Here is a 23,463-nt window from a genome sequence, read left to right on the forward strand (position 1 = left end):
TCGGGAGGGTGGCCGCGCGAAAAACCGCCGCTGCGGGGGGGCCAGAAAGCCTGCACTGCCCGCTGAAGAAATCGGCGCGGGGGGGCCTTCCTGGCCTCACAACCCGGCAGAAGAAAAACTTTTCTGTGTGTCCCAGCAGCCCACGAGGCTGCCCGAGACACCAGCGCTGAAAGACTGTCACCACCGGCAGCCGCGAGGCCCCGGGGTTGGGGAGAGCTGCAAAGAAAAACGAACAACAAAATATATAATATCACTTACCCCGTCCTAACTACAGCACCGGGAGGGGAAACAAACACAGGGGGTAAGCCACGCCTCCCCACAGCCTGCCTTTGAATAAGAGTTTTTTTTTTTTTTTTTTTTTTAAAGAGAAAAACTTGATCCACCAGACAAAACTAGGCAGAAGCCCAGAAAAGGAGGAAGCAAAAAGGGAAAAGATTAATTTACAACCACAGGGAGAGAAACCCTGAGTCCCCTACTCGCATCTGCTGGAGTCAGAAGATACTGAACTCCTGCAGAGGGGGTAGTAGTATATATGGTGACGCCCCCTCGAAGCTTGTGCTGACTCCATCTGCTGGATTGGGGACATAACCCATGGTCTGGACTGATCCAGGTACGTACAGGGAACTTAGAGCGCATCAGCCCCATATGCAATGACTGCTTCCAGACGTTCAGCCTGCTCTGCCTCTGCAGACGAGAGGTCCTGAATGCCGAGTAATTGTTGAACCCACCTGAGACCTGGCAGCTGCATGAGACTGCTGCAGACAGTTGCTTGGACCCCCAGAGCCAGGACTTCAAAAATATGTTTCATATGGGCCTCAAGCTTGCGGTCCTGTCCGTCCTTCAGAGCCGAACCCACCACAGGAATAGTGGTGTGCTTGGTAACCGCCGAAACCGAGGAATCCACGGTGGGGATTTTCAACATGTCTAAGCATTCCTCCGGGAGGGGGTAGAGCTTATCCATAGCCCGTCCCATTCAGAGTCCCGCTTCGGGAGCCTCCCATTCGCGCAAGAGCAGCAACTTGTGCATAGGATGAAGAGGAAAAGCACTTGCCGGGGGCCCTAAGTCCCACCAGGACCGGGTCCATATTCTTGGGCAAGGAGGCCGTAAGAGTATCCGCAGGGGTCCACTCCAGCCAGGACAAAAGGGATGAGGGGCTCCTCACGCTGAAACATGCGGACAATCCTAGGATCGTCCCCCTCCAGGGGTGGGAGCGCGCTCGCTAAATCTGAAGTGGGATCGGGGGTCAGGAATAACTGGGGCCACCGGGGAGTCAGGGATGGGGGACACCCCCGGGGCCACCCGCACGGCCCCGGGAGGTTCCGCGGCAGGACAAATAGGTAGCGGCATGGGGCGCGGAATTTTCGCCTGGGGGGGGAGCCCTCCTCCTGCAAGCTAGCCAAATAAGATTTATTGCAGGAGAAGGACAAATTCTGATGAAAAACGAGTTTTAGATTTCCCGGAGGGTAAATCGCAAAAATCGGGCTCCCCAGCCAGCTCCGAATCGGGAGCTGAAGAAAAACCCAAGATGGCCACCGTTCCCGGGCTTTGCCGTCCCGGGAACGGCCTGGCCATGCGCTGGGGAATCCGTCCCCGGGCCGGATTTGCCTGCCCATCCAAGGAGGGGCCTTCCTCACCAGGCAGGCAGGCTAAGCAAAGCCTCTCGCGCAATAGGCGTGACGAGGGCTGCCCACATGCAAGGCAGGCTGCTGGCCGCGGCATCCTCAGTGAAGAGGAGCCGCTTGCTGAAGAAAAAAGCTAAAAATAGGGGCGTGAAGCCTGCTCGCTCCTGCCTGTCAGTTCAAAACCCAGGTAAGGACAAAATTCTGCTTATAATTTTTTTTTTTTTTTTTTTAAACTCACACTGAGCACAAAAATGGAGCCCTATGCTCCCTAGGCAGCCGGGGAGGGGCCGCGGAGACGAAAGATTGGACCCACCAGCCTCGGTCCCCACATCTGGAAGCAATCACAGACTCAGGCTATGCTTCGCACAAGGGGCGAAGCCCCCCCCAAGTCCGGCAAGAGCCAGGAGACTGGACTGTCTCCTGCACAGACTAAAACTTTTTTTTTTTTTTTATTAGAAAGAAATCCGATCAAGATCCCTAAGGAAGAAGTACTTGCTTGATCCACGAAGAAAGGAAGAAAAAGAAGGCCGACTAGCCTAAATCAGGAGACCAAAGGGTGAGCTGATCCACCTGCTGGAGACAGGCAAATACTGAAGGGTAGACTCTGTCCTCATATACGATACCCTTTCAGTTTTGGTCTGTCTCGACCTGCTGGAAAGGAGGCTCAACCCACGGTCTGCACTGATCCGGGTATGTACAGGAACTTGAGTTTTTTTTTTTATTTTGTTTGAAGTTTTCCTTTTATTGATTTCATATATGTTTAACTGTATGCAGACTAGGATTTCGGCATAGGCAACAAATAAGATATATTCATTCACCTCCTGAAGGACAAAACCATTAGACATGAATTAGGAGTCTGGACTGATTTAGGATATGAACAGGAAGTAGCCTTTTGCACAAATTTTCAGAAGGGTGGGAGTATATGCATATTGTCATTGCCATGTAGAAAGGTGCATGCATACAAAGAGGGCTTTTCAGGGCACAGTTGGGAAGATGTGCATAATTATGCAATCAAGTTGCGAATATAAAACTACTTGTCTACAGTTTTTGGAAGTGGATGTGGGTGAACTAAGGAAGATTTCAGCAAACCGATGCCTGGAAATACACACAAGTATTTTCTTAAATGAAACATGCGCATACATAACCAATTTTATAAAATAGCACCCTCTGCACATACTGAGGGTTATTACATACACATTACAAATATCGTGTAAAATTTATCCACATATTTTTATAAAAAAATAGGTATGTAAACTGTGGATCCCTGCATTAAAAAAGTGTGCACTGAAACAAACATGCATACTACCAGGGCAGTGATAAGCGCCATTTATAAACTGTACAACTTCTGCTGCACAGCTTATAAAATGCAGGCATGACTTTAGGCACACCTACTTATGCAGCATGTATATGCTGCTATACACACAGAATTTACCTCCCTGTTTTTCCCTACTTAACTCACCTAGTGCCTACCTTTAGGAAAGGCAAAATATCAAATATTTAGTAGCTCACCTATTACAGCAGCAATTACAGAAAGAACCAGATGATTTATTCATGTATACCAATTTTCTGCTAATGTACATATTCTGTTTATGTTCCCAAGAAAAAGGACTCTTCGAAATTCCCTCTGTTAGAGCCTTATGTTTGAAAATCTAGAAGCTGAGCTTTTTCCATCATTGGTCTAGTGATGTGGAATGCACTTCCTGCACCAATTCAAGCTATTAATGATATAAAGATCTTTAGAAAACAGGTGAAGGCCTTGCTTTTTAAAGTAGTCTTTGGAGGGGGTCTCATAATGAGATTGGTTAAAATGCTTACAGCGTGTAGATTCTAGGGCAGACTGTTCATTTATTAAGTAATAATGGGAAATGTCTTAATGTTTATCATGATTTTTATGTAATTCTTATACATGATGTAAGCTCGGTAGGTTCATTATAGGTGGGCTATAAAAAAATCTTTTAAATAAATATTCAGACCACACTGCAAAGACACTAAGGAAGTAATTTTAAAAGGAGTTACACTTTTAAAAAGCCATTTACAAGCGTAATGTCCACTTACATGTGAATATCCTAAGGACGATTCAATGGCATACATTGTAGTAATTTTCAAAAGACAACTTACACAGATAGAGTGCATTTACCTGTGTAAAACCCAATTTTAAGGATTTAAATGTGTTTTAAATTACAGCCCTAAGCACAGATCCGGCCTGAGAATTTTCAGCATTGGATCTTATTGTGAAAGTGCTGAACAGAAAATTATGCATACAATCAAATGAGTTTAAAAGAAGGTCACTCACTTTCTCAGGGTCTGTGATTTTGTTTTCCTCCCTGGTAGGTTCAAGTGGAGGAGGAATATCTTGGCCATCACTTTGTACCTGGGACTGTGCTCCAGCATCATTGGTATCTTGCTGGATATTTTTCTGAAATAAAAACCCAGGCACAAAGGATGTAGAAAGGCAGTGCATTTTTTTTTTCACTCTGAAATTATAGGGCACTATATACTCTATGCTAAGGGCTTGAACACCCCAACAAAAATGCTCTACAACATGTTTCCTCTACAGGTTGGATTCCTTCCGGGGGGGGGGGGGGGGGGGGGGGGAATATGCCAGGCTGCAGAGTGATATGTGCATATACTACAGCATCACAAGTTCAATGTTAACAAATACTATCTGAAAGCAGGCATAGAAACAGGTACTGTTTATTTATTTATTTTTAACTTTTATATACCGATGTTCCTGTATAGGATACATATCGCACCGGTTTACATAGGAACTGAACTGTCACCATGAGGCGGATACAATGAACATGTGGTACAATGAACACACGGAAACAATAAACATGTGGTACAAAAGAAATATACTATAATATAAAGAAAAGAAACATAGGGCTATACATGATGACACTTCAAAATAAACTTTTGGTGAATGCCTTAGTAACGGGAAAACTGGAGTAACTGATGGATAACGGGAAGCAATAACTTGACTAGCGGGCAAGTTGAAAGGGAAGAAATCAAACAGATGCATTAAGAATGTTTAATTTACAGGTTTACAGCAAATAGTGCCCTTCCCCGCCAGATGCACTAGATCTGAAAACCAGACGCCACGGCCATTCGGGCACTACCAGCACCATGGAACTGGGATGCACCTCTATTCGCCTCAGAATTTGACCGACCAGAGGCCAAAGAGGAAACACTCACAGCAGGATCCCCATCGGCCAAGGGCACACTGGAGCATCCAGACCCAAACAGACCTCTTTTCTGCAACTGAAAAACCTCTGTGTTGACCCACTTCGCCAAGACATCCAGCTGGGGAACACCCCACCTGGCACAAGTGCGGTTCCAAGCCTCATGGGACAACTCCCATTCCCCCGGGTCCAGCTGCTGCCTACTGAGAAAATTTGCCTGTATATTTTCCTTCCTTGCGACATGCGAGGCCGCTACGCCCTTGAGATGACACTCTGCCCACATGAACAAACGCCGTGCCTCCAGAGCTACTGCCCGACTCTTCGTACCACCTTGATGGTTGCTGTACGCCACCATTGTTGCATTTTCCGAAAACACACGAGTCATCCGCCCCGACCAGGGGAAGAAAAACCTGCAGGGCCAGACGAACCGCCCTTGCCTTGAGGCGATTAATGGACCACTCTCTCTTGGTGACCACAGACCTTGTGCAGTCTGATCCAAGCACACCATCCCCCAACCCGAGACTTGAATCTGTGGCGACCACCGTCCAATCCAGGAGGTTTCCACATCTATTCCCTTCCTCAAAACTGCACAGAGACAGCCACCAAGAGAGACTGGACCTGGATTCTCGCAGCAGAGGCAACGGCAGATGATACTGTTCTGACAACGCATCCCACCTGGACAACACAGCATGCCAAAGAAGTCTCATATGCACAAACGCCCAGGGAACCAAATCCAACATGAATGCCATGGACCTAAGTACTTGCAAGTAATCCCAAGCTGTTGGTAATGCAAGATGAAGCTGCTGTGCAAGGTGTTGATCATCTGCTGAAACAACCTCTCATACTCAGACGACTTTGCTCGAATAAGCCAATCATCCAGGTACAGATGAACCAGAACTCCCTCCTTGTGTAGAGCCACAGCCACCACCATCACCCTGGTGAAGGTTTGTGGCGCCTTCACCAGGCTGAAAGGAAGAGCCTGAAACTGAAAATGCTAACCCAGCACCATAAAGCGAAGAAACGTTTGATGGTTCAGCCAAATCAGGATATGGAAATAGGCCTCCATCAAGTCCAGGGATGCCAGGAACTCTCCTTTGCAGACTGCCTGCTACCATCATGTGTAGTGTCTCCATACGAAAATGCAGTACCCGAAGAGCCCTGTTCACCTTCTGCAGGTCAAGAATGGGACAGAAGGTTCCCTTCCTTCTTGGGAACCACGAACTAATTGGAGCACCTGCCCTGCCTGTGGTCCTCCCATGCCGCGGGCATTATGACGCACAAATCCAGTAGCCTTTACAGCATCCCGTCTGCTTCGAAAAACCACAAGACTCAAAGAAAGGCCTCCCTGAATGGGCACAAAAACTCAAGCATGTAGCCATCTCTTATGACCTCCAGTACCAAATGGTCCGAGGTAATGTTGGCCCACTCCTCAAAGGCTGGACCAATCTGCCCCTTATGGTTTCTACACAGGAGTGGGGGCCCCAGCTTCACTGCATTGACTTTCCACCATGGTCCCTTGACCGGCACCATCTCTGGAACCTCTGTAGCCTCCACAAAAGGCCTTTTGGAGACTGCCAGCTGACTTCAAAGGAACGATAGAAGTGGTTCTGCCTGAGTGAAATCTCCGCAAATTCCTAAACCTCAACTGAGGAGGAAGGGCCTTCTTACTGGTCCACTTATCCTCAGGCAACTTGTTAACCTTCGATTCTCCCAATGTCATCAATTTATCCAAATCCTCCCCAAACAGGAGTTTCCCTCTAAAGGGGAGGTTACAAAGCTGAGCCTTAGACAACATGTCTGCTGACCAATTGCACAACCAGAGAAGCCTACAGGCTGCCACAATTGAAACCATACTCCTGGCCAACGTACAGAGTATCCACTACATATGCAACTCCGGTCTCTAAGCGGGCTGCCTGCAAAGAAGAGTTGCTTACCTCCAACAGGTGTTCACCAAGGACAGCAGGATGTTAGTCCTCACAACTGGGTATCATCGTATGGAGCCCGGCACGAAAAACCATGCATCCATGTGGGGTCCCTCTTCAATTTTATCTCAGAGTTTGCAAAAAGTAAAAACAAAAATATCACAAGGAAACCCAACTTTGTGGGGAGGTGGGCGGGTTCTGTGAGGACTAAAATCCTGCTGTCCTTGGAGAACACCTGTTACAGGTAAGCAACTCTGCTTTCTCCAAGGAGAAGCAGGTTGGTAGTCCTATCAACTGGGTGATTAAGTAGTTTCAGGCCTCTCCTAATATGAGCAGCAAAGAACAGTATCCAATGTGCACAACAACTGGAGCTGCAGCAAGTAGAGGAGCAGGCTATCACCCAAGACGGGGAACAAGGAGGGAGAGTTGGGATCTTAAGGCTGGAAGAGGTTCCAGAGGATGGATTGTCCAAAATGAGAGTCCTGCTCAGACAGTCTTGTCTAGGCAGTAATGGGAGGTTAAAGTGTGAAGGGAACTCCATGTTGCTGCCCTGCAGATTTCATGGATGGAAACCTCCAACAAGTGCACTACCAAAATAGGCATGGCCCAGACAGAGTGAGCTCTGACATGTCCAGCAAGCTGTAGACCCGCCTGAGTGTAGAAGGTAATGCAATCAGCTAGCCAGTGGGACAGTGTTTGGAGACAGCGATGCCCAAGCTGTTCTTGTCAAACAAGACAAACAGCTGAGTGGAGGTGCAATGGGGCACTGTCTGTTCCAGGTAGAGAGCGAGCACCCTCTTACAGTCTAAGGTCTGGAGAGCACGTTCACTGGGGTGAGCGTGAGGCCTTGGGAAAAACAACAGCAGTACAACTGACTGGTTGAGATGGAACTCAAACCACTTTAGGTAGGAACTTGGGGTGTGTACGCAGGACCACCTTGTCATGACAAAACTTCATGTAAGGTGGGTACGACATCAGCACCTGCAGTTCACCTACCCTACAAGCCGATGTGACCGCCACCAAGAAAGGTACTTCAGGTCACAAGAGTACAACGGCTCAAACCAGGGATTTCATGAGTTGCGAGAGGACCATGTTAAGATCCCAGGAATCTGCCGGGGGTTGGGAGGGAGATTACAATTAAAGGAGACCCTTCATGAACCAGCCTACGAGCAGGTGGCAAAAAAAAATTGCAGAACCATCTACACCCCAATGGTGCTGAGGTGTACCCTCATTGACGTGGTCTGTAAGCCAGAGTCAGAGACAGACAACAGGTAGTCCCAGAAGAGCAGAGGGAGAGCAAGTGAAGGGATCTAAGCCATGACACTCTCACTCGCACCAGGAGAACAGTTGCCACTTCAGACTGTAGGATTTTCTGGTGGAAGGTTTCCTGAAATGCAGAACATGGGATACCTTCTCAGATAGGCCGAGGGCCTCTATCAGCTGCTCAACATCCAAACCATGAGGGCCAGAGTCCACTGGTTGGGGTGGTGGAGCCTGCCCTGGTCCTAGATGAGGAGGTCCGGTGCCGTTCCAGACGGATTGGGGGGGGGGGGGGGGGGGGATGTACCACCAGCTCCTGAAGCATTGGGTACCTGACCTGACGGGGCCAAGAGGGAGTGGTCAGCATCATGGAGCCTTGATCCTGTTGCAACTTCTGGAGTATCTTAGAGATGAGGGAAAGGGGCTGGTAAGCATAAAGCAAGCCTGTCCCCCAGTAGATAGAGAATGCACCTGCTATCGATCCTTTGCCCCTCCTGCCAAGGGAGCAAAAACGGTGTACTTTCCTGTTTTCCGCTGAGGCGAACAGGTGTGTGACTGGGGTTCCCCAGCTGCTGAAGAGGCGGTTCGCTACCTCCTGTTTGAGGGGCCACTTGTGTGGTCAGAACGTCTGACTCAGGACATCGGCTAGGGTGTTGCCCACTCCCGAAAGGTACACTGACTAGAGAATTATACCACTGTCGATGGCCCATGTCCAGACCTGGACTGCCTCCTGGCAGAGAGGAAACTACCCCGTTCCTCCCTGCTTGTTCAGGTACCACATGGCCACCTGTCTACACCAGGACTACTTTGTGCATGAGAAGCTCCTTGAACACTCGTAAGGCATAACAGACCATCCTCAGCTCCAGAAGGTTGATCTGAAGTCACGCCTTCTGAGGCAAACAGAAACGCTGTGTGCGATCCCCACCCTGTCTGAGATGAGTGGTGAGTGTGGCTTGGGGGCGAAGCTGCCAAAAATGGAAAGCCCCTCACCAGATTAATCGGGAATTATCCAAAGAAGGGACTGCCATAGCTCGTCCGTGACCTTGATGTGAGCATGCAGGTCCTGGGACGCCTGACACCACTGAGAGTGCAGTGTTTATTACGCACTGTGCATGTGTAGCCAAGCAAATGAGGTGACTTGCACCGTCGCCACATATGGTCTAGCAGCTGGATCAAGTGGCAAGCAGAGACCTGATCGCAGCCAGAAACATGACATGCAAGAGCCGCTAAGGTCTCTGCCCTGTCCTGAGGTAAGTAGGCATTGTTCTGGACAGTGTCCAGGTTTGACCCAATGAAGTCCAGTTGCTTGGCCAGCTGAAGGTGGGATTTAGGATAGTTGATCAGAAATCCCAAGGGCCTCCAGCATGTCAATCGTGAGGTGCATGGCAGTCCGAGCCCCTTGGTGAGAGATGCCCTTGATGAGCCAGTTGAGGTAAGGGAATACATGAATTACTTGCCTTTGAAGATGGGCACAGACAACTGCCAGACATTTGGTACACTTGAGGAGCAGATGCCAAGCCGAAGCCAGGACTCAGTATTGGTGATGTTGGTGGCCCACCAGAAATCAGAGGTACTGCTAATCCCCATGAAAAATGGGGATATGGGCATATGTCTCATGCAGATCGCGAGAGCAGAGCCAGCATCCCCCACTTTGACAAGGGGAATTAGGGTGCCCAGTGAGACCATCTTAAATTTCTCTTTTACCAAGAATCGGTTTAGAGCTCTCAGGTCCAATTTCGGCTGGAGGCCACTCATTTTCTTGGGAATAAGAAAATACTGGGAGTAGAACCCCCTGCCCTGTTGGTCGGTCGGCACAGGCTCGACCACTACACTGAAAGAAGGACAGAAAGCTCCGCTCGATGTATTTAATCATCGCCTGTTCCCCAACCAGGAAACAGCGGGGAGTGGGATGGAAGTCGCTGGAAATGAAGCCGGTAATCCTGCAGAATGATGGGACAGGACAGTTGTCCAACACGATTGAACCCCAACGATCAGCGGGTAGTTGGGAGACGAGCCGCCAGTCAAATTCCAGTGGCAGGGTTTTGTAGTGGAGCCAATGGTGTCCGAGGGGCCCTAGGCTGCTTTTGCCTGGTTTTTACAATCAGTCTCAGAGGCCTAGACCTTGCAGCAGGAGGTTAATACCTGAGAGGTTGGTAAAAAGGCCACTTCGGATATGGCCGCACGGGTTTTCTGGATGCGGATGCGGGGCCTGGGCCTTGATGGCATAGAGGGAGCCCGATGGTCTGTCCTCCTCTGAGGAGTCGCTCACCGGTATGGGAGCCGGTGGAGATGGCTGCAGTGTATCCAGAGGTGTCTGCGTGGGTAACATACCGAGCAGCATATCGAGCTGCTTCAGCCATTGTGCAAGGACCGGTGGAGCAGGCTCTTGTGGTGGAAGCAGTACCTGAGGAACTGGAGGCTCACTGCCTTGCAGCGCCTGGCCAAGCGTCATCGGCACATACCTTTCCAGCTCCTCCTCGAATGCTTGTGCAGAAAGCACAGTTTGAGGCGGCGGCAGAAGGATCGGGGGACCCTCCGGATGGAGGGGTACCAATCCCTCCACCGGAGCTGGTGGGGGCCTCCTGGAGGCGTCTTTGGGGTCGGAGGGGATGAAGTCCTCCACCCTTGACCGCTTCGTGGGAGGCACCAAGGTCGATGCCTTCTCACGGTCTGGCTTAGTAGAGGAAGATTGATGTCGATGCTTCCTGGACTTGTCCCGGCGATCCCCGCGCTCCTTCCCAAAGTCCGATGGAGATGTCAAGAAACCTGAGAGCAGGATGAGATGGACAACAGTTGGTCCCCTGCACCAATTTCGGAACCAGGCCCATCAGGAGGAGGGGAGCTCGGGGGACACCAAGGCCAGGATCTCTTTATCGAGCAGGGTGAAGGTCCCCGACGCAGAGGACATAAGAAAATGCCATATTGGGTCAGACCAAGGGTCCATCAAGCCCAGCAGCCTGTTTCCAACAGTGACCAATCCAGGCGATAAGAACCTGGCAAGTACCAAAAAACTAAGTCTATTCCATGTTACCATTGCTAATGGCAGTGGCTATTCTCTAAGTGAACTTAATAGCAGGTAATGGACTTCTCCTCCAAGAACTTATCAAATCCTTTTTTAAACACCGCTAAACTAACTGCACTTGGAATGTTTGGCCCCAACAATTTCTCCATTTTGTCAAGACAAGCCCTTTGACCCTTCGGGGTCTTCTGGGTGCAAAGATCACAAATGCGGACATCATGAGAGGTCCCCAGGCAAAGGACACAGATCTCATAGGGGTCTGTGATGGACACAGTCCACGGTCACTGGGGGCACCGGCAGAAGATGGACAATGCCATCGGGAAAAGAACGCAACATGCAGTCTATGGTCGGCAGGTACCTGGATGGAGCGCCATCGGCAATCGACCACGATAACTCGAAAAAAAAGTTAACGATCTCAGAGCAAGAGGGTGAGGGACCCTACCAGATGCATTGGAACGAAAGAAAACTTTTTATACAAAAGAAGCATGAGCTCCTGAACTGCGTGGTGAAAGCTTCGTGGAAGAGGAGAGACTGAAGGACCCCGGGTGGACACGTGGTTAGCAGCATGCTGGGCATGCTCAGTGTGTGTCAGTCAAAGTTTCTGGAAACTGACAAAAGTTTTCCGTGCCAAGCTCCATCCAATGTCACCCAGTTGTGAGGACTACCATCCTGCTTGTCCTTGGAGAAAGGGCCATCCAACGTGGAAGTCTGCTCGTGGGCCTTCTGCACCAGGCTGGCACACATCGCCGCCTGTAGACCTAGCAAGGAAATCTCAAACATGCGCTTCAGATGAATATTCTACTTGCAGTCCTGCACATCCTTCAAAGCTGCCGCATCCATCACCAGGACGGACATCTTCTAAGTGACCACCGAAACTGCAGCGTCCACCTTCGGCACCCAAAGGACCTCCAAAGTCTCCTCCTCCAGGGGGTATAGCTTCGCCATAGCTCTGTCCACTTTGAGGCCTGCCTCTGGGAAGTCCCATTCCCGGTTTACCAACTTCTGTATCTTCTTAGGCAATGGAAAAGCACTTGGAGGGCCCTGTAGTCCCATCCAAGACTGGATTAAAGCCTTCATTATCGGACTCCTCTTGAATCACCTTAACCTTCAATTCCTCCAACACTTGGGGATTAAGAAGGCACAGCTCCTTCTTAAATAAACAAACCACTCTGGGATCATCTCCCTCTGGAACCAGGAACCATCCTGATCCGGGTAGTCCTTAAACACATCGGGATCTGTCCCGGGTGCCACTGCCCTGTCAACATCCAGATCCACCCCTCAACGGGCCAAAGGGTTAATCTGTGGGTCATCCAAATCCTCCCCATCACTGGGTTTCAATGCAGGCTCTGCATGAGGCAGACCCAAGCCCTGCAGCAAATCCCTGGGTCCTCGTGCGGCCCTCCTAGACCTCTTCAGCATGGGAGGGAAGGGGGTGCCATCTTGCGACCTCTTATTCTTCACCCCCTTCCTTACCAGAAGGTTTGTGCATCAGAAGCCCAAATTCCGGCAAAAAATCATCCAGACCATCAGGCCCCTGTACTAGAGTCCTCTCCTCTACCCAGACTCTCCTAATCCATCAGAGGCAGAGGAGGGGGAAGACTCTAGGCTCCCCCGCCAAAGAGGACGCCCGTCCATGGCTCCTCGCGGGCACAGCCACAACCCAGTCCCACCCCCTCACCCCAACTTCTTGGCAGTCACTGACACCACCTCTGGAGGTAGGGGGAGATGTCTCTGATGCTCAATGGCCGCTAAGGAACCCTCCTCTCCCGAAGCTCAGCCCGTGCAGAGGAAATGGGAATTTAAGCGTGCTGCCTACTGGCCACGTGCACGACAGGCCTCCAAGTGCAGTTTTAGCATGCACCTGAACCACTGAACGCCACGCGATCTCCCAATTGGCCGGCCTTAAACGCTCACCCAAGCCGGATCTCACAGCCTCCATGCCGACCAATGCGTGGGAAAGAAAGTCAGCCACCACCCCAGGGAGACCCAATCACAGGCCCGGTGTCACGCAGGAAAACAAATATGGCCGCACCAAAGCCGCCACACGCTTCAGAGCAGACCACTAGGGCAATTCCTTCCTGGGACCCCCTGGTGCAAGTTGTACCTGCCCCAATGTATCCTGCTGTCTTGCCTAGCCAGCAGCTCTCACTGCTTAAAGGCGCCTGCATCGCTGCAGGCCATGCTGTCCACCCCCTCAGCTCTCAAGCTGTCTATTTTTTTTTCAAAAACTTTACCTGCCAGCAAAAAACAAACAAAAACCAAGCAGGGATACTTTCCTGGAGCTCGGGCCTAGCAGAAAGGGGCTTCAGCAGTCTTGAGGGAGCCAGTCCGCTGGCTATCAAGATCACCGGCACGATGTGGGCAAGTAACTGACAGGGAACCCCCAAACGCCCGGCTCGACCTGAGGGATGGTCCACCAAGGAGCCTAACACCTCAGGGAGCTTCTTCTGAATCTTCTACTAGCCTTCTCTGTTTAATATTTTTTTTCTTCTTTCCGACTGCAGGGATGCACCTCTACCATCTGCTGGAGTCAGAGAAAAACTGAAGAGGCTGCAGGTGTCACTCTCTTATGTAGCAGTGCCTCAAAGATTTGTTTCTATGACTCCATCTGCTGGTAGGGATGCAAAACCCACTTGCATGGACTGATCTGGGTATGTTCAGGAAATTACTTTTTAATTGTACAAGAAAAATATATTGTCCTATGCAGAATGTGAATCACCATGACAAACCTAGCTCATGAGTTTCATGCGTGAACCTTTCAGGTGCATTCCATGATGGAGCACTTACATCATGTTCTATATGCTCAGATGGAAGTGGGGTCTGGGCATTCACTTCTGACTCTATAGAAGTAATATTCTCTTCTGCTTGAACCCTCTCTACCACAGACGCTGTAGAGACACTGAAAATGCCATGTGTGTTGACACGGACTTTCACCTTCACTTTGGATTTGTCTCCATCTTTTGGAGCAGCAACATTCTGGACAACAAATTGGCCTTAAAGAAAAAATAAATGTTTCATTAAAACCACACAAAAAAAATCACTTCTCTACAGTGCCCCAAAAAAGGCATTTGCCAGCACCTTAAATACGTTTACTGCTATAAAAAGTCGCCTTGTTTAACAGTTTAGAATCTTAGTTCAACAAAAGATTTACACACTAATTTGCCCAGAGAGATTTCCATATTCATTGACTGAGTGTATGCTGGCAGAAAGCATTGCCATTTCATAGGTACATTAGACAAAAGATCCTCAATTCAACTTTAATTTCAGTTTGTATGATCACAATCAAGATTGCTGAATCACGTGGAATTACTTACCAATCTTGCTTTCACGATATGGAATAATGCCAGGATCTGAATAGAAAGCTTCGAGCTGAAATGGACCTTTCCTGTAGAATGTGAGAACTTTAGAAAAGGGAGCTGCATGGTTTCTGCTGAACACTTCATGAACCCTGTGTTGTGAGCAAAACATTCAGGTAAGCAATCAGGCTCGGCCACAAGTAAGCAGCAAAGACAGAACAAAGGCCGCTCATTTGAGGAAGATTATATCCTCTCTGTTCAAGAATGAGGGGTTCCTATAACACAAAAGGTATCTGGTCATCCTCTGGGCAAAAGACACTGTATAACACGTGAAATCAACGCCAAATTGTTTTGTTTGGTTAATTAAGGCTGCTCTCTGAACTTTGATTTATATGATCAATCCAGAGATGCTTCAGTTCAAAGTACAAACTGCAATGAAAGCTTACATCTTAAAAGTAAGACAGCTAAACAGCTGTGTATACAAAAGGAGGAGGTCTATATTCAAAAGTTGTGTCAGACTAACTTTTGCAGTTAATTGAACAAACCAACCGTTTAAATTTCACCCCCTGCTCACAAACTAGTAAATTTTATCTGTGCAAATCATTGCCCACAGGGCTGGATTTAAGATTCTGGCACTCATAGGCAGGGTTGGAGAGAGGTGGGGGTGGGTGGGAGACCCCCAAGCCCTGTCCCAGAGTCCCATAGCAGCGCTCCCTTTGAAATGCATAGTGGGAGCAGGCTCCTCCTTGGCATAACTACATTTCTTTGGTCTGGGTATTTGGGACCTTCAAAATTTAGCACCCTATTCCTAAATCTGGGCCCCATTTCCCAGACAAAATTTATCCGGGGGGGGGGGGGGGGGGGGGGGGGGGGGAGCGAGGAGAAGAGGGTTTGAGGCATTTCAGGGGTGCGGTTTTATATTATATAAAGGCAGAGCTGCCCAAAGTTAATTGGGAAGCTCTGGCTGGACAAACAGCAAGCCTAAAGTTATCTGGACAACTTCCAAATGGATATTCAGCCAGCATGGATTTAGTGTGAATAACCAGAAAAAGTTAACTGGACAAAGTTTTCATTGTCATTGCATTGGACATGGCCAGCTGAATATTTTGCCAAAAAAAATTTAAAGGCATTAAGGCCATCTTAAGTCACACTAATGTTGTCTTAAATGACATGCAATATTCTTTCAGCCAGTTTTCAACAGCATCAGCTTCCTACCCTTCTGCTTCATCTCCATCTGTACTCCATTTCAGAGATATAGGAAAAGGAACAACATCTGTCACAGAGAACTCTCTCACTTTAAAGGCTGGAGAAAGAATCGCGCACTGGAAAAAAAAAAGTAGAAGCTAGCAATCTGCTTCCAGAGTAAAGGGTACATATGCATTTCTCAGCTCATTTTTGGAAAGTTAAAGACACCCATTACTTTAATTTATTATAGAGTATTACAGTGTAAGCATATAAAATATGCTTACACTGTAATATACATATATAACACATGCAATATTGTCAGAGTGAACATCTGCCCAGGGTTTCCTAATGAAGTGCTTCTTCCCTCCTCATGACCACACCAAACACACAGATTTGAGGCACAGAAATTGTGCAACTAGTGGAAAGGTTAGCCAGAAACCACCAATTCTATAACAGATGTATACCTGCCGCGGGCGGAAAGGGATACGCGTCTAGTTAAAGAAGCGATAAGGATCGGTAAAAATAGATAGTGAATCGCGGGTTAGACTTACACAGCGAAATTGTGTGTACACAGCGGGTTAGAAACGGGGTAACTGCGGCTGCGCTTTACTGTATCGGCCTGAAAGTGAGTTCACTCTCACCGCGATACCTACAGTAGAGGGACCCCTTCTGAACACGCAGTATAGGGCGTGCTGGGCATCCCTAGTCAAAGTTCTAAAAATTTTAACCTAAGTGTTCCCGCATCAGGCTCCATCTGATGTCACCCATGTGTGAGGACTACCATCTTGCTTGTCCTCAAGAGAATCTGTTAAGCGAGGAAGGGGGAATATTTTCATCTTCATCATTAAGTTAGAACTGAATAAGAAAGCCATCAGTGCAGTTAAAGTTACTCAGACTAGTCAGGGTTCAGGGACTGGGAGACCTGCTGTAGGTACCATACCTGAAGGGCACACCCTCTTGCAACGGCTTCATCTGCATTCAATGTGGTGTTGACGTCCTTACCAAAGAACTTGATAATCCTCTCTTTTACAGCTGGAATTCGAGTAGCTCCACCAATGATCTCCACTGCACTCACATCATCCCTTTGCAGTTGGATCTGTTCCATTAAGGAACTCAATGGAGCCTCCATTCTTTGCAATAGGTCTACACACAATTCTTCAAACTGGGACCTAGGAAATTATTTAACCATTAAAATGTTATTTTCAGAAAAATAAATCTTTCAAAAAAACAGAACACATACTGTTCAGATTGGTATAAACCTCTCATGCAGAGTAAAACCTATTATGAGTTGTAAAGATATCACTGCTATAAAAAGCAAAATGGTGCTATCACAAGTTAGAAACAGTCCGTCACAAAATCTTAATACATGCTTTGAATATATGTAGAGTGAAAAATAAAACAAACACTAAAAACAGCAGAAAGAAACCACTCCTGATTTAGTAATGACGTTTAGCTTACCATCATGTTCTGAAAAAATCCCACACCCTTTATAAAATAGTAACAATATATTTCAAATCAAACATATGTGCATATTCAAACTACAATATTCCTAAATAACCCCACTATTGTGGCAATTCAGATTCATAAAACTAGGTGAATTACCATATTCATGTAACTATATAACAGTTATAGATCACAGCAACATACTACATATTTCATTCTGCAGTTATGAACAGAGGATACTGTATTTATCTTCCAATGTTTCATGATCTCATTAGTACTCCTAAGCATCTCCCTCCATTTCTGATGCCATGACACAAGTCTTTTAAAATGGCCTCAGAAAAGGAGGAAGCCATTTAAGTAGGAGCGGTTTGATAAAGGAACGCTGCCCATCTGCAGTAGTTTCTACATGTAAAATGGCTAAATTTGCGATGACCATTGGGTTTGTTTGCAGGATTCTTTTGTCATTAAAAAATAAATAAAAATGAAACAATGATGGAAAGGGATTGATATAAGTGATAACATGTTTTGGGGAAGGGTAGTAAAGCTGCCAGATTGGGATTCGGTTGAAATATGTACTAATGAAATCTTGAAACATTGTAGGCTATAGCAGTGTTTGCATTTGCTTTTAGAAATATATATTTGGTATGATAAAAACTGCAAAGCTGCCAGTGCAAGATTTACTTGCTATGATTATGAAACCATTTGGTGAATGGAGTTGACAACAGCTGTGACTGCAGGAATGGCAAATCTATAGATCACAGGAGTATTCTATATATCATTTCATACTGCAGTTATAGAATTATAGGTCCTGCAACCTTCCTACTTATGATTACACACTCTCATACAGATAAGTGATTACTTTTCATTTTAACCACCTGAGGAAGCCATGGTATATGGTGAAACAAGGGGTCCCTTGTTTACTGGGGCTGATGTGCATAATCACAAGTAGGAAGGTTGCAGGACCTATAATTCTATAACTGCAATATGAAATGATATATAGAATACTCCTGTGATCTATAGATGTTATACAGTTACATGAAAATAGTAGTTCACTTAGTCTTATGAATATGAATCTAAACTGCCACAATAATGGGGTTATTTAAAAGTTTAGTTTGAATATGAACATATGGTTGGTGATTTGAAGTGGGCAGTCACTACTTTATAAAGTTAGAGGGGAGTATTTTTTTTTCATAACATGAGCTAAAAATCACTACTAAATCAGAAATGATTCCTTTCTGCAGTATTAGCAATATGTGTTCCATTTTTCACTTTTCATATATTTCAATTAAAGCATGGCTTTAAGATTTTGTGAGGAACGGTCTTTAAATTATGACAGCACCACTTTGCTTTTTCTATTAGTGATACTATATAGTTAGTGGTGAACACACTTTTGCATTTTTTTTTACCAAGTGGTTACTTGAAAAAGATATGAACCAAATTGTGGGGAAATTATAATCACTACAAACCCCCCCCCCCAAATATTTCCAACACTACAGATTGTGAAAAGACGACCATCCCTACAAGTTCATACCTGTTTCCTTTTCACAATAACCTGTATCACTGGAAATTTGTGTGTGTGTGTTGGGGGGGGGGGGGGGGTGTTTCTAAAGATATGAACCAGTTGAGAGCAGTGAGAACAAGCCTTGTATAGAACAAGTATATCTGTATATGTACATACTATGGAAGTTTTGTGTGAGCTCTCTGTTCATATTATCAGTTACTAAGAATATTAGCATTTCAACAGGTACAACTGTACACGCTTTTCTACCAAGCCTTTTAACAATTTTTTAAATTTCACATTTAACAAGTTGGCAAAGTGTATGCTTCCAGCATAACACAATGCAGGTATGTTTCACAGTCTTGATGTTGGTTACTAATCCCTAGTAAGCTCAAATAGTTCAGGATATGATGTGGGAAGAGCTAGAGCTATGACTTTAACCAACTGTAAGCAACCTTGAGTGGTAGGCATTAGAAAGACCAGTATATGCAATATTCTATGGGGATAATTTTTTCAAACTGCCCCACATTGGGGCAAACTCCACAAGTACCTCATGCAGTCTACATCTTATATGGATCGAGAGTAACTTCAGCAAGGCTTGAAACCAATAACCAAGGTTAACCAAGCGGCCACTGACCTCCCAATGTAGGCCCTGGATTGGTCCAGAAGGATTAAAGAAAGGAAATTTAAAAAGTTAAGACTAAATTTTTCCTTATCCTGCTAGTCCAGTCCAGACACATGGGATGTAACCAAATCCAACTAGTATGGGAAGGAGGTCAGGCTGCCCCGAGAATGCTCACCCCAAAGTGGCCACCTTACAAAATACATTCTGGCGCAAGGGCTGATGATCCCACCCAAGAGAACAACTAGTGGAGTGCACTCAAAAAGCCTCTGATGCTTGTCAATCCTTATGCAAACAGATCTAAAGAATAAATTTTCAACCAATAGGCTAAAAACATCTTGGAAACCATCTTTCCTGGACAAGGCCCCATAACCTCAACCTCTTCTCAGAGGATATGACAGATATACAACAAGAAACAGCAATACTTTGAAATCCTCGCTCAGAGTGCGGCAGTAGACAAAAAAAGCAAACAGGCGAATACAGTAAAGTGCGGCCGCGGTTACCCCGTTTCTAACCCGCTCTGTACGCACAATTTGGACGTGTATGTCTCCCCAGTCTCCCAGGTTACACTAACAATCGGCCCGATTCAGTAAAGTCTGTGGGAGAATGGGCGAACGACCGCTCTCCCGGCGCACGCATAGGCCACTCGCCTGTGTGCGCGGTTCAGTATTTAAATGAGGCCCGGCGATAGAAATGGGCAAAAGGTCCAGAGCGGCGGCTGTCAACTGGTTCGACAGCCGACGCTCAATTTTGCCGGCATCTGTTCTCGAGCCCACTGACAGCCACGGACTTGGAAATTGGACGCAGGCAAAATTGAGCGTCCGGTTTTCAACCCGACAGCCGCAGGCCGACTTCAACATTTTTTTTTTTTTTTTTTTTTACTCTTCGGGACATCAGACTTGATATCGCCATGATATTAAGTCGGAGGGTGTACAGAAAAGCAGTTTTACTGCTTTTCTGTGCACTTTCCCGGTGCCGGAAGAAATTAGCACCTAGCTTTGGGTAGGCGCTAATTTCTGAAAGCAAAATGTGTGGCTTGGCTGCACATTTTGTTTTCTGAATCGCGCGGGAATACCTAATAGGGCCATCAACATACATTTGCATATTGAGGGCGCTATTAGGCTTGGCGGGTTGGACGCGCGTTTTCGGCCACTTACTGAATAAGGGGTAAGGGAAAACGCGCGTCCAATGGCGGAGCGCACTATATTGTATCGGCCCGTAAATGGGCAAGATACAGGAAACAGCAGGTAGGGGATCATTTATTTTGGGTTCGTTGATTTATTTTACTTAATTATTCCCTCCAAGGATGGAGATGAGTGGTGACTGAACCATTGAAGTAGCTGTGGGATTGAAGCGCTATCCTGGCCCTACCCACTGGCTGGGAAAGATTTTACAAATGTTTCCAGTAAATCCATGTTTGAAGTTTACTGCTCCCAAGTGGATAAAGTAATCTCAAATAGATGCGCTCCTGCTAGAAGAGGTAGCTTCAAAACTGAATCATATGTTAGCCTGGGAAAGGGATATGCATTTGCACCTTAAGTTATCTGATTGGGATTTGTGCTATCAATTGACTGGAAAGGGCCTGGTTTCTTCAGGAGTCACTGAGAATGGTCCAGCGAGGGGAGCAGGAACATTTCTGCCACATATAGTAGGAGTGCACTAAAATAGTTGATTATTGGAATATGGTTCTGGCTTTCATATTTGAATTAACGGGTTGTAAGATTGCAAGAAATCCTAGATTACTGTTGCTATTTATAGATGTATGCACCTTGGATAAGAGATTCTGCTGCCTAATCCAATTTATTATTGTGGCAGCACAAGGTGAATTGGCTGCCTGGTGGCATAAACCAGAGATTCCTCAAAAAATCGATATTCAATCTAGACTGGCTAAATTATACACTATGTATAGATTAACAGCTCATACTCATGATACCCTTCCCCATGATTCAAAATATGAGCACCATAATCTCAGAATTTGAAGCTGGTATATTCAATGGCAGATAAGTGAGCTAGGATTACACACATACATAGCGTCAGCTGCTGAGACAGTCTTGGGAATCAGAGGAAGGGTGGGGGCGTATGTGGAGGGAATACAGGAATATAAATTTATGCTTTGTTACACATCTTTGCTATTTGGTTTGTTACAATCTTGTAATAGCAATGATCAGCTTGGACAGTTTGAACCTTTTTGGTGGCTTTTGCTACACTGTTATGAACCTTGTTGATGTGAATTTGATTTTGCTTAACAATTCAAGGATTCTTCACCTCACCCCCTTTCTATCCTCTGAATAAAGCACAGTTGCTTACCTGTAACAGGCATTCTCCTAGGACAGCAGGATGTTAGTCCTCACACATGAGCGACATCAGATGGAAGTTTTCTGTTCCAGGCTCCCAAGTTTCTAGAAACTTTGGCTGGCACACTCAGCATGCCAATATCCCTGCATCCACGCGGGGTCTCTCTTCAGTCGTGTATGTAAATAAATAAAAGAACAAACTGACCAGGAAAACCCAACTCAGTGGGGTGGCAGGAGGGTTTCGTGAGGATTAACAGTCTGCTGTCCTAGGGGAACACCTGTTACAGTTAAGCACCTGCACTTTCTCCTAGGGCAAGCAGAATGGTCATCCTCACACATGGGTTTATCCCTAGCTACAGGATGGACCTGACCCAGCTCAACAAGTGCTGGTGGTGACCATGGGGACAGTGTGAACAAAAAACCAGGAGCCCCCAGTGGAAAAGTTGGGTTCACAGCTGAAAAAGGTCACGCAGGACAGACTGGCCGAATCTGCTATCCCAGCCATCCCTATCCAGACAATGCACAGCGAATGTGTGAAGAGAACTCCATGTCGCAGCTCTGCAGATCTCTCCCAACAGAACTGCACGGAGGTAAGCTGCAGAGGTCACTATGGCCCTTACAGAGTGCGCCGTGGAGGAACTCTCCAGGTGCAGGCCTGCCTGCTCATAGCAGAAAGATACAGTCTGCTACCCAGGTGGAAAGAGTCTACTTGGTAACAGCCTTGCCCAGCCGGTTGGAGTCAAATGAGATAAACAGCTGGGAGGACAGCCTGTGGCCTGCTATACAGTCCAGGTAGAAGGCCAGGGCCCTCTTACAATTCAGTGTAGGCAGCGTCCTCACTCCCGGGCCGGCATGAGGCGGGGTGGGGGGGGTAATTAAGCAGCACAACGGACTGGTTAAGATGGAAATTTGTAACCTCCTTGGGCAGAAACGAAAGGTGCATGCGCAGAACTGTCTGCTATCAAGATGACCACCTTCCATGTGAAATGTTTGAGCGCGCACAAATGAACGGCTCAAATGGCAGTTTCATCAGCTAGGCTTTCAGGTCCCATGAGACTGCAGGGGGCCTCAGTGAAGGCTGCAGCTGAAGAAGTCCTCGCTGAACCACCCCATGATAGGTTGCACTGAGATGGGTGAACCATCCATGTTTTGATGGTATGCGCCTTTGGCGCTGAGGTGCATGCGCATGAGTTGGTTTTAAGACCCACATCCAAGAGGTTCAGAAGATTTCGGACAGGCCAAGAGAAGGGATAGAGACCCATCTGCTCACACCATATGGTGTAACTGTATTACGTCACAGAGAGACCACATACATAGAAATATAATTTATCATTTATTAGAAATCACAAGGTATTCACCTATCTAGACATTTTAAAATCTAAACTCACACATTCAACCACCATTCACACACCAACATAAAAATCTATATTGCACAGACGATATTCATCAATCCTAAATTACAATTAACAAGTATACATCATTTTTACTACATTAAAGTTATTCATATCCAATTTATTCAAATGTTTCTTAGTGTTTTTCTTGTGTGTCCAACAAAGGATCTCCTTGTTTCGCCTTCCAATCAGGCTTCCTCAGGGACTTAATCTCATAAAGCCGGTTATTTATCTCTCAATGTTTATATCTTGAGACTTTTGTTCTTATTCCACCACTAAAAAAACTAAAAACAAAAATTTTTTTTTATATTCCAAAAGTCAATCAGCATAAATCAATAACCGTTATATCAACCCAAAGCTTACCTCTCATAAGGTACAAATCTTCACACTTCTCATTCTACCATCGGTATAGCTCAAGGTTATTTCCAGATAAACATGCCTTCCCAAACCAGCTTTTGATCACTACAACAAACAACCGAAACATTATACAGAACCTCCACCACATAACTATATCCCGAATCAAATTTACCCCGTATCTCAATTTACTCACACCTCTCAGTAGTGCAAAACATTACAACCGAACACCACCGCTGGTTCCAGTCTTTTAATAACTCATTTCAGACAATTCATCAACATTGATTCAATATGGAACCTTGCATGTTGTGCCTCATTGTATCTATTAAAAACCAATAAGTAATTCCTTACAATTCATCCTTTAAATACAAACTTAC

The 23,463-nt window shown here is 46.5% G+C and overlaps 1 protein-coding gene across 1 annotated transcript in view; it reads right to left on the bottom strand.

The window, feature by feature from the left end:
* Positions 1–23,463, bottom strand: part of HSPH1 (heat shock protein family H (Hsp110) member 1) — a 216,780-nt gene that overhangs the window by 69,340 nt on the left and 123,977 nt on the right. Inside the window, exons 8-12 of the mRNA XM_029602650.1 lie at positions 16,425–16,653; positions 15,515–15,621; positions 14,318–14,451; positions 13,791–13,996; positions 3,917–4,039 (exon numbers count right to left, since the gene is read on the bottom strand). Of these exons, the coding sequence (XP_029458510.1) occupies positions 3,917–4,039; positions 13,791–13,996; positions 14,318–14,451; positions 15,515–15,621; positions 16,425–16,653 (799 nt within the window). The remainder of the gene's footprint in view (positions 1–3,916; positions 4,040–13,790; positions 13,997–14,317; positions 14,452–15,514; positions 15,622–16,424; positions 16,654–23,463) is intronic.

This window comes from Rhinatrema bivittatum, chromosome 5 (genome assembly GCF_901001135.1).
Source record: "Rhinatrema bivittatum chromosome 5, aRhiBiv1.1, whole genome shotgun sequence".
In the NCBI taxonomy this organism is placed as follows: domain Eukaryota; kingdom Metazoa; phylum Chordata; class Amphibia; order Gymnophiona; family Rhinatrematidae; genus Rhinatrema; species Rhinatrema bivittatum.